This window comes from Girardinichthys multiradiatus, chromosome 13, assembly GCF_021462225.1.
Source record: "Girardinichthys multiradiatus isolate DD_20200921_A chromosome 13, DD_fGirMul_XY1, whole genome shotgun sequence".
Lineage (NCBI taxonomy): Eukaryota > Metazoa > Chordata > Actinopteri > Cyprinodontiformes > Goodeidae > Girardinichthys > Girardinichthys multiradiatus.
In genome coordinates, this window is record NC_061806.1 from 16758801 (window position 1) to 16771235 (window position 12435).

The following is a 12435-nucleotide window of genomic DNA, read 5'->3' on the forward strand; positions in this document are numbered from 1 at the left end:
GGCCAAACAGCTCTACAATTCCCCCCTAAAGTGAGACAGGCCAACTGGTATATTTGAAATTTGATACACAGGTAAAAGTCTCTAAATCAAGAAAAAAAAGTCCCTTGGAGGTATGTCTTTAGACAAACGGGAGTGAGCCATTTTGGGTCAAAGGGTCATTTAGAATGTTTTTGACGTTTCATACATGTCAAACTTTAATGAACTCCTTAGGGTGATTTTGAGTTCTCTACTTCAAATTTGGTCAGTATGCCCTTAACGCATGGGGGAATAAAAGTTATTAAAATCATTAGTTTTAAAGCATGTTTAGGGGGCGTAGTCAGACCCCAAAGTTTGCCTTATCTCCAAAGAATTCAAACAGCTACAACTTTCATAGATTGCATTATACCAAACTTGTCATGATTGATCCCCTTTGGGTGCCTGACAATCCTATGTGGTAATATGCTGACATCATCTCAGCCCCCTGAGAACAGGAACTGCGATGTCATGGCGTAGCCAAACGTTTGGCTCTAATTTTCACATATATCATTCAATCTGCACAAAATTATACATGATTGATCTTAGTCCAGCCTCCAAAAGATATCCAGTGAAATATTTGGTGGGCGCTGCCTAATTCCTCCACAGCAACCCCTAGAAGATTTTTAAAAATCAGACCCAAGCCATGCCTTAACTGAGGATAGTAAAATTCGGCACACATATGTAACTTCTCAGGACCAAAAAAAAGGTCTGTTGGAGCCATGGTTCAAACCCCAAAGGAAGTTGGCCATTTTGGAACAAAGAAGCCATTTTCTCTTGTTTACACACGTTGTATCTGAGCAAACACCTCCTACAGCTTTTGACTTAGACTTCAAAAAGACTCATTATACTTTTAAGATATTGGACATGAAAAGTTATCAAAAACTTTTTTACTACATGAAAGCATGTGGGCGTGGTCAAGCCTCAAAATCTGACAAAAGCTGATCCTGATTTGCTTACATCAGTTTAGCCCCTCCAACTTAGAGGAAGTCACCTGTTTCACTGGTGGAAGTCCTACACTCGGACTCTTACAAGTTTCAAGCTCGGAACAAGGTGAAGTGGAATTCTACTGGGAACAGTTACTGTTGGCTGGACTTTGTGGGCATGGTGCAATGGCAAATTAACCTATCTCGCCAACTTCAGACACCACTGGTTAAAATTGAACTAAACTAGTCTTTTGCAAGGCACTCTATGACATCTGTAAGATATGTATGTTATGATTCTGGCACGTCTGCTCTACCCTGTCTCCCTGGCTGAAATCAGTAGATGAGATGCACCTGGTGGCTGCTGCAGTGCAGTGCAATCTGTGGCATGCCAAGCACCTGTGTCTTCCCTGATATATACTGACTCTGACAAGCAGACGGTGCCAGATTTTTGAAAGCCATCATGTGAGTAGATATCCAGCGTTCCTTCCTGTCTGATCATTGTTCTTCACCTTGCCTTTTGGATTTTTGCCTCTCTGCCTGCTCCTTGTCGGACTGTTTGGATTTTGGTTTTGACCCTGTTTCTTGCAACTGGTTAATGCCTCTGCCTGCCCTTTGCCTGACGCCTCTTGTTCCGATCATTGACCCTGTTTCTGTCCTCGTATTATTGAGCCAGCATTGCCCTTGGATTATTCAGCCTGGAGTCACATCTTACCTGCACTGTGGAGATCACTGCCTGCCACCCACCAAGGTTTCCCCTCTGGGTTTCAAGTTCTACTCAAGACAAAAGGAGGTTAGTGACTTTTCTGATCCCTGCAATATCTGGAGAAACTACAAGTCACTAATCCCTCTTTCTCCCCCAGTGATTCCCGGAAGCTGTGTGGAGTTTTGCCTGAGTGACGTTTTCCTGTGGCTGAATAAACCTTTAAAATTTTCAGTACTGTGTCTGGCTGAATCTTGGGTCCGCCTTTTTCTGATTCGTAATGTAAAGTATTTTCTAAATATTTCCATCTGGCTTATCTAGATAATTTATTATAGGTGGTTTCTCTAAGTTGTCCCGCTGTGCGAGCAGATCTTTTTAGTTACACCACAGCCTTTGGTGATCAAGGTGTTCTTCATTTGCTCCAGGATGCGAACACTACCTCACACTCCTAACACTCACCTGTTTGTGCCTGAAACACACCTGGCAGGTCAGCTGATCGTGGCCTTTGGGTCTTCACCTTAAGGTCATCGTCGTATGGGTCTGAAACAAGCAAGATCCATAAGTTGTTAATCAAGAGTTTCTCATTGTGTTTCCTGAAGTAAACTCAATATGTAAGAAATTTGCAATGTATGCATCAGGTACTACAATTGTGTAGTCAGTTTGTTTTCTATTTGCTAGAATTAAATCACCTGCGTACAGAAAAAAAATGTTTTAAAACTTCAATAAATAGGAACTCATCAGCATTTGCTTCCATTTTTGCACATTCAGGGATGTTGAAATTGGCAGGTTTTGGTACATCCAAATCACAACTTGGCAAAAATAAAATACAAACGCCTACATTTCCTTGGCTTGGGCCTCATAGCAGAAAATTTAAGGGGTGTGCTAATGCACTTTGATGCACAACATTTAAATGCAGAAAACTGAAATGCTGAATCTGTATAATTACAGAAAATCAACAAAAAATATTATTCTGAGAAACTTGTTTTTGAAAACAAAAGGCAAAACAGCACAGCAAATTATGTAAAACTTTTCAAATTTAAATGCTAAAATAAGCAGGCGGAATCACTATAGCAAAGTTTTCGTCCCTTATACGAGAAACATGATATAAGTGAGCATGTATAGAGGGAATAAGCTCCCTAAAAGTATAAGTGTAGAAGTCTGTTTTATCTCAGTTTGTACAAACATACAACTGCATGGGCCAAGACTGTTCTGTGCGGAGCAAATTGATTTGCAGGCTTAGCTTCAACAGCACAAGACTTAATCAACTCCCACAGCAGGGGAAACAATCCTTGATTGGGTAGATCTTTTTCACTCTGCCGCTTCTTGCTGGTGGGGTATTTTGCCGAAGTTGAATTTATAAAAACAAACAAAAAAAGGGGCTAAGACAAGCAGCTTACACTCTGAGGTAAATGATCCGCAATTGTGTATTAGATTACAGACAGCATAAATGACGGGCACTGAAATTGACTAACATTAGTTGCCATTAAGGGGCTGACCTAAGGAAGAAGATAGACATAAGAAAAACACATCCTCTAATACCTGCACATTAACATACACACAAGTAATAAGAAATACCCATGCTGGTAAAGATACTATTTGGAAGTTCCTGTAAATTGACTGTTTACAAAATCAGCTGTCAGGGGAAAATCTGTTTTTTTTTTTCACTTCAGTTCCAGAGCAAACATCAAACTCTCTTTTCCATTTGCTTCTGCCGTGCATTGTTCTCAGCAGGACCACCAGGCCAAAGTGCAAGATTTTACCCCAGCATAAAATGTAACCAACATGTACATGTTTGTGGGCTGGTGATTTCACATCGCTTTTCAATAGAATGTGTCCAGCCTAGTACAACATTCAATTCAGCATAATTGCCTTACTTTTCAAAAATAAAATTAAAATGTTAAACCTGACTTTTGTCTTGAATAATTGCTATTAGACAAGAACATTCAGAAACCCAGTAGCAACAATAACAGGTAGAAAATTCAACTTTCATTGTTAGAGTTTACGACAAAAACAAATAACCTTCAGTCACCTTGTATTATTGTAGGATACTTGATTTCTAGATGTCTATATTTATTGTTAATGTCACTGACACCATGCTGAATAAATTTCTTACTATTTTGCATGTGGTAAATTGAATATGTCCTCATTTGTTTAAATCAGTAAAAAAAAAAAAAAAACATAAGGTTTTCATTTTCCAGGGTTGAACAAGGCAATCCTTTAGAAGGTCCAATTGCAAGCGCAGTTTAGAGTAAGACTGAATACATCTATGTTCATGAATAACCTCTTCAAACAATAGAGTAAAACACCTTAATAAAATCATTTAAAAATGTGTTTGGTGAATCTGTTTGATTCTCTCCTAATTGGTCCCACAAATACGGTTTAATATTTGGAAGGTTATATGGCTCCAGACATGTAGAAATAAAGTCTATTTGTAAACCATCTAATGCTTTCTTATAAAATGAGTTATTTATACCCCTGGCAGATTAAGGTTTAAAGTAATCTTTTAATGATGCCAACATGTTTCTTCTTACTTGATGTGATATTAAAATTTTGGGGTGGCCACCCATAATCCTTATTTAAATCAAACAGAGAGTCTTTCAAAGAAAGTATAGATCAGGGTGATGGCAATACCTGTCTTATATACTTTTAGAAATAAACTACTTGGTTGAATAAAAAAAATATTTTAAATCTAAATCTGCCATGTGATGAATGAATTTGGGCTTAGTTTTATGTCTTGCATTTATGATGCTTCCTTGTAATGTGTTTCAGATCTGAACAGGGATGAAGGATGTACAATTTACAGGGCAGGACTGCACAGGGAAGGACTAGGCACTGTGGCTTAACTTGAGATTGCATACCATATACAACAGTATAAGCATAGAAGAAGATGGTGGAGCATAATTTACTAAAGATACATTTTTAATAGACACACGAGGAAGATACGCATAGTGATGTGAGTCAAAACTAAAGAAAACTATTCTACAGTGTAGATTTAAGCATGTTTTCCCTCAATGGAAATCACAGGATAAAAAACATTCAAAATTCTTATTTGATAAAGAATGTAAACATTTTAATATTAATATATTCAAGGTGGATTTTGTTTTCTTTTTTATGTTAAATAATACTGCTGAAAAAAATGCAATTAATTTTAGGGCTTTGCGTGCTTCTTTACCATATAGCACCAATAAATGTGTAGGGCAATCTTATGAAAAACTTGAACTTCTAAAACATTAAAACAATCTAGTCTTCTGAAGTGGATAGAAACGTTTCATTTGTAAATAAAAACCTAATATGAAAGAAAATTATTAATTTATATTAAATTATTTCTATTCTTTAAATGCATTAACCAAATACTTCTCAATCAAGTAAAAGCGTTTTTGATTTATGGCTCTTATGATCTTGGTGCTGCTAAATGTCTTTTTTTTCCTAGCATGTACACTCCTGTTGCTCAGGAGAGAAAAAAGTTCAGTGAAGCAGCACTGGCGAGTAATGTCTTAAATAAAATGGCCAGTGAGAGCTACTTTTCCATCTCATTGTTTTTGTTATTTCTCCTTGCTCTGTTTGTTTCTCCTTGTCTTTGCAGCACAGAGGAGGATTTAGATAGACGCTGGAGCAGAGTTCACCACAACCGAAAGACGAGATCAATATTTACAAACAATTTTGAACGTTGACCTTTTACGAACTCTACCATACTGTTTAATGTTCTGGGCTGCACTTAATGGAGACATCATGACGCACTTCATCAAGCTGTCTTGCCCCCTCATACGCCTACTTTATGCACTTTACCTTTTTTTGCTGCAATCTCAAGGGGAATTTATCCTTGGGATGGTTTGTTGGAGCCTGGTAATAACTTTGTCAAAGCCAGTTGGAGTATGATGGAAATAAAAACATACTTCTGCTAAAAAAAAATGTAATCACATACTCTTAAGCTGTAGGCGTTAAGTTTATTAAGAAAGTCTAATAGGATGTTTAAGTGAATTTAAATCTGAGTAAGCTGAACATAGGAATTATGAATCTGCCTTAATACAGGTGATTTAAAGAAGCCAGCTTGATGCTGAAGGAGGTGTAATTAAATCAAGCACCTCTAATCCTTTTTTTCTTTTAACCCCCTATTCCGGTAATCGTCTGGGAATGTAGCTATTGATGCAGTTACATTGAATTAAGGGCCAAGAGTTAATGTAATAATGTGGGCGTTTTCTGGCTAAATATGTCTCTTCAGCTTGGGCCCAGAATCTTCAAAGTACTCTCAAGTGCTGCTCCTATAATTCGAGGGTGTCAGTAAACATGCTGTAAGTTATTACAGGAGCGTATTTGCACTTGGCAGGGTGAGGAGGCAAATCTGTTTTCTGATACTTTTGGAGCAGATTTTAATCTAATTTTAAAGTCTGAAAAGATGAGTTTAAGGCAGAAGTTACAGAGATTCAAAAAGGTAAGCGCTCCCTTACATGTTTCTTTTTATTTTCTTTTTAGTCAGATTATCAAACAATATTTAATGTCAAACTAAGACAGTCTAGCTAAAGATAAATTGCAGTTTTCAAATGATTTTGTTTTTCTAAACCAACCTGGCCCTATCTCAATAACTAATTGTCGCTTAACCTAATAACCGCTTAGGAGACCCTTCATTTAGTTTGCAGCCAATTTTTAGGCATTAATAGGTGTGCTCTGGGCTGTTGTCCTTCTGCATAAGCAAGGAGCAATTGAGGTTTATGTCACAAACCAATGGCTATATATTCTCCTTCAGGATTTAGTAAGCAGATTTCCTGGTTCTATCAGTCACGAGTCATCCAGGTCCTAAACCAGCAAAGCAGCCCCAGTTCATCACACTTCCACCTACATCTTTAACTGTTGGTAGGATGTTCTTGTTTGAAAATACAGTATTAGTTTTACACCAACTCAATGCGATGCACATTAGAAAAGTCCACTTTTATCTCAACAGTCCACATAACATTTTTCCAGCAGTCTTGGAGATATGAGATAAGCCTGAAGGGTTTTTATTTTTTTTGGCCAGTAATATTTTTTGCCTTGTTAATCTCCTCGATTGCAAGTTTTGCCCAGTCTCTTTTTTGTTGTTGAATCTTGACCACTGACCATAACAAGAGAACGTGATGTCTACAACAGGACTAAGTGAGGTCTGCAGCACTTTAGATTTTGTTTGACAATGACGTTCATCTGAAAACAGGATTGTGGACCCCTGTGCAACAGATCGAAAGATGTTAGAAATGTGTAAAAAGGAAAGAAGACAAGTGTTGGAGTCTGTGTTCGGAATATGTCTGTGTGTGGTAGCTCTTGAAGCAGTGATTACAGGCCCAGTTTACCTTTGCTGCCTCCTTCCTGAGCTTGGATCCAGTTTAACAGTAAGAGATGATCACGCATTGTAATTGCTGCAAAATCCTAAATAGGCTTTTCTTCTTAATCTTCTCAATGATGTGGGTTTCCGAGTTGATTTTGAACTTTTTTCTTACATTCAACTTTCTGTTAATATCCTTGGATGCAATATTGCCAAAATAAGCACCATTATATCATGTCCTGAACTGGAAATAATTATTCACGCTTTTGTTTCACGAAAATTGGTTCCTTGCAATGGACTATCCATATGTCCTAATAGTCAAAATGCTGCTGCCAGGCTTCTGACAAAATCCTCCAGGTTTTGACATGTGTCAGACAAGTGGTCAGGTGACCACGGACTTCCTTTAAAAGGAATGGCCTCTTACCAGTTCATTGCTCAGACATCATTCCTACGTGTCACAAGCTCTTATACTTCCTCTGCATCTTCAAGCATTTTCTCCAGAACTGTAAGTCCCACTTGCGCTATTTCTCGATCTTCCCTTTTAACATCCAGGACTATTTGTAGCCCTGTTCTCCTACCTGAGATCTTGTTTAGTGTTTACGGTGTTACTAAATGAAATTGTGCGCTCCCACCTACCCACTGCTAACTTCTGCCGAGGTTGGAGTTCCCCAGCACGCTACACACCAACACGAATCTCAATGTGCGTCAGTGTTATCAGTGACATGTGACTCAAATCTTGATGATATTACACTGACTTCTGTTTTTTTTTAGAGCTCAATGTAAGATTCTTTTACTGATTTGGATAGCTTTTCCAGGCTCCCGATTATATCAGATGGCTTTTGCCACTAAGTGTCCCTGGCAGGTCCCTGAGGTCCTGTGACCAGGGCCTGCTAATGTTCCCCATACTAAGATGAAAACAAAAGGAGACAGAGCCGCCTGTTGAGTGGCCCTCAGACTCTGGAACTCTCTTCAGAGGCGGATCTACAGGGGGGCAAGGGGGGAAACTGCCCCCCTGTAGATCCGCTGCTGCAGCCGCATGTGCAGAAAAAAATTATATCATAAATTGTTATAATGTACCTAAGACACACACATGTGTGGTCGCACATTAACGAGGCAGTCTGTCTGTAGCCCACCAGAATGAAGCAAATGAGCTGTTTAAGTTTCTGCATTTAAAGTCAGTTTGTCCAGTTGATGTTTTAACACACAACAGTAAAGGCAACTTAAGTTTGCAATGAATGAAATGTCTGCTGAAGTGACCAACGTTCACAGCGTAATATGTTTAGTAAGCATTTGACGACAGTGACTCACTCGCGTGTGATATGTAAGCATATTTCTCTTGTTAGTTTAACTTACAATAAGCACGACAACAGTTAATGAAAAGTTTATCTTCGAAAAAAATTATTGTTTGCTTTTCTTAGTGGCTGCAGTTTCACTGACGGCTCTATATGATCAATATAGTGGCAATGAGGTACAATTAAACCACATTACATCCGTTCAATCAGATCGGGAAGATAATAAATTGGCTGCCATGAGAATAAGATTTCTAAATCTAACTGCCGGTGTGACCTGTGTAAATGTGATCATTTCTGGTTTCATATTGTTATAGGCTTGTGGTAATAAGTGGGCTAATTTTTCCAAATCAAGATGCTTGCACATTGAAGATCACAATGAAAAGAAAAAGTAAAAGTGGACACATTTCAAGTTTCTTTGGCAAACTAATGAGGGATGAGAAAGAGGAGACTGTGAGATTTGAGTCAGGTGACGAAGGCCACTGAAAGTGCAACAGGTGAAAAAATTAGTGAAGATGAGGAAAATTATGTTAGCGTAAGCAATGAAGATGAGAAGATTTCAGAGTCAGAGAGAAAGACAGAAGGCAGTGCAGAGGAAACTGATAAAGGAGAAAAGGAAGGCACAGAGTCAGGGAATCCAGCCTATCCAGCTGGACCAATTGTTGTGTATTTATTCTCAGTCTGCAGGAAGCTTATAAAGTTAGATAGTGCAGGCTTTATAGATGTAGTCAATTTATGTCATAATTTAAAATTACCGTAAATCCCGGACTACAGAGCGCACCTGATTAAAAGCCGCATGCTCAAATTTTAGAAAGAAAATCAATTTTGCACTTGTACAAGCCGCACCAGATTTTAAGCCGCGGGTGTCCCACGATGTAATATGATTTGCACAGAAAGATATTACACGTGAGGAATTTTTAACTTTGAACTTAATCCATATGGTAATATAAACAAATGCATATTGCAGATGCTTTTTTTCGAACAGTGTCTGTAACACGGCTACCTTTAAATATACGTACGTTATCAGTAACACACAAATTACCTTGCTTATGCTTTTTTACTGAACAGTGCACAAACAACATTCCAATATCTCCTAACTGATATACACTGCAGCCTGCCAGGTCAAAAGTCATTGATCGCCTTCTTCATCTTCATCCTGCGCACTGAAACCATCAAAGTCCTGTTCTTCAGTGTCCGAATTGAACAGTCTCAGGATCTCGTCACTCACTTCAGCCTCTTCGTTGTCACTCTTATTGAGCGCACCCGGTCCCCTTAATCATGCAGCAGTTCAGCCTTTCGGAACCCCTTGGTGATGTTCCATGTTGATGAGGGTGAGGATAAATATCTGATTTACAATACAGGTAATTGAATTGTGAAAGTGCTCTTGATTTATCGCACAAGTTCATTGGACCTCTTTGAACTACTCATCAATTTCATTGGTCTACTGTTACCAGGGAAAAGGATTTTGGCGGCACTAAAAAAAACATGCATTCGCCGCACCGTTGTATAGGCCGCAGTGTTCAAAGTGTGGGAAAAAAGTAGCGGCTTATAATCTGGAATTTACGGTATTATAAAAGCAAATAGTACAATACAGAAATGCAATGAAAACTGTATTAGTGTCAGGATTTGGAGTTTTGTGTGTGTGTGCTTTTCGTTTGTTCACTATGCTCACTTCTCAGATGGTGCTGGAGTTCTCAGGTGTGCTGGGTGACAGCTGCGACTGATCTGCTGATTGCTTGGAGGTGTTCTTAAGCAGGAGGCTGCCAGCACTTCAGCGCCAGAGAGTTGCCTTCAGTGGTACAAGCTCGAGCCACAACTTATCTTTGCTTTGTGTTATGCTCTAAGTAACTTTCGTTTGTGCTCCTTTGCAGGTTGTTTTGCCTGATCCTTTGGAAAACTTTTGTTGATGCCTGACTTCGATCTCAGCTTTGTTTTGCTGTTTTGGATTTTCAACTTCTGGAGAAAGGTCTCCTATTTTTGTGGATTAAGATTCAAGATTCCTGTTTACTTAGTCTGGTCAACAACCAGCTGGCAGCTTCTTGTTTCACCGTCAACTGAACCAAGGCATAAGCATAACCTGTTCACCCTCCAACGCAAGTACCTTCTTCATGAACACCTCATCATACCTCACAGATATCTCAAGTCTTACCGGAGAAACATCTGTGCCAAAAACTCTAACTCCATATCCCTCAACGCCCCCTGGTGGTTAGCTTACTCCAACATAGTAAGCCTCATCTCACAACTCATTGACTACATGAAGTGTAGTGATTTTATTTATTTCATGTTTACTATAGCTTTCAATTCAGCTGCATTTTCTCTTTCTTTGTACAGTTGGCGATTTACCAGTTCCGGCACATTTCCCACTTACCTTTGTTAAAGAAAAATAAATCTTCTTCATAATCCAGTCTCGTCTGCATGTGGGTCAGAACTATCTTGAGCATAATGACAATTAGATCATTTTTATTGTCACTATATATATTTTTTAGATTAATGAAGAGCCACCCTACCTAGACCTTTTGCACCTCCTTTGCGCCTGCATGTAAAATTTTCTAGATCTGCCACTGACTCTCTTCCTCTGGACTTTAGATCCATGGACTATGTTGTCTCTTTTAAAAGCCAGTTTAAAACATCTTTTAAAATGAGCTTTTCATTATTTTTTCTGTTTTTTTATGCATTACTTACAGTATTCTGTAAATAGCCAACCTCGTTACCATTGACCTTCAGTGGATTATACTGTTTATGGAGGTTGTCAGTGGCCCTGCTAAATAACTGTCAAGTCAGCAGTACTCTCCATTATTGTGTAAGCTCGTCTCTCAACAGGACCTGTCGTGGATCTAGGCGTTATTTCTAGCTACCTCTCCACTCCAGTCATTATCCCAGAATTAGCCACCCTCCTTCAGTCTCACCCGGATAGTTCCTTTGTTGACTTTCTAATTACCGGCTTTCTCAGGGATTTTTCATAGGTGTCCCTCTTTCCCCTACATCCTCGTTCATCTGCACGAATCTGCAGTGAGCTCTCTGCGAACCTGAGGTTGTAGCTCAACTTCTTAGTCTCTAAAGGCTACATGATGGGCCCATTTAAATCACCCCCATTTTCTCCTTTCCATATTAGTCCCTTGGGAATCACCACCAGGAAGTATTCCAGGAAGAAGCGCCTCATTATTGATCTTTCAGCCCCTCACTCCGGTCCCCATCCCAGCATTAACTGTATTATTCTCAAGTCCCCTTTTTCTCTGTTTTATGTGACAGTCGATCATGGCATCTCGCTTATAAAAACTACGGGGCGTGGTGCCTGGCTCGTTTTCGCGAGGCTGACATTACGGTTGCTTTCAAAATCATGCCAGTGCATCCCTCCAAGTGGTACCTCCTCAGCTTCAAATGGGACCGTTGTTTCTATTTTGCTGTCAGACTTACTTTCGGCTGCAGGAGTCGCCACTGTCTGTTCAACAAGTTGTCTGAGGCCCTGTGCTAGATTCTTCTTAACATTTGTAAGCTTCCTTCCGTTCTCCACCTCCTCGATTACTTCCTCCTCATCGACCCCCCCCGACCCCTCCCCTTCCCCCTCCCTACCAAAACTACAACAACTGTTTCAGCAAGTTGGCGTGCCCCTGTCCTTGGAAAAGACCACGGGCCCAGCCATAAAGCTTGAGTTCTTAGGCATCACCCTTGGCTCTGATTCTTTGGTTGCCTCTCTGCCTGAAGATAAGTTGTCCCGCATTAGAGAAGTCTCTCAGTCCTTCCTTTATTCCTCTGTCGTCTCTAAACGTCAACTCACGTCTGCTGTACTTAGTTAGTTCCGTCCCCTCTCTGCTCGATCTGGTTTCTTTAGATGAAGGCTGCCGTTCCGATTTGGCTTTCTGGTCCTGTCTTCTTCAAAACTGGAACAGTATATCTTTCTTTTATGATGTCGTCCTTTCAGCTGATTCAGTAAAATGTTTCACAAACACGGCGCTGTCCGTGGGTTTTGGGGAATTTTTTTAGGGCGCATATTTTGCAGGTGTATGGCAGCCCTCTTTTCCCCGAGCTGATTCTTCAGCTTTCTATGAAATTATCCCCATCACCATCGCTTGCTGCGTTTGGGGCCATCTTTGGAAATTAAAAAAGGTCGCTCCTCCACAAAATCCATCATACCTTACTTCTGTTGGGATTATGAATTTGAGAATATTATTTAATATTTAATATTAATATTTTATCAAATAATATTTCGGTCTGTTAAGGGTT

At 39.5% G+C, this 12435-nt stretch overlaps 1 protein-coding gene across 1 annotated transcript in view; it reads right to left on the reverse strand.

Annotated features, from left to right (window-relative positions):
* The window catches only part of adgrb2 (adhesion G protein-coupled receptor B2), a 353452-nt gene that overhangs the window by 206440 nt on the left and 134577 nt on the right, over positions 1-12435 (reverse strand). The window contains exon 4 of the mRNA XM_047383933.1: positions 2098-2178. Coding sequence (XP_047239889.1) covers positions 2098-2178 — 81 coding nt within the window. The remainder of the gene's footprint in view (positions 1-2097; positions 2179-12435) is intronic.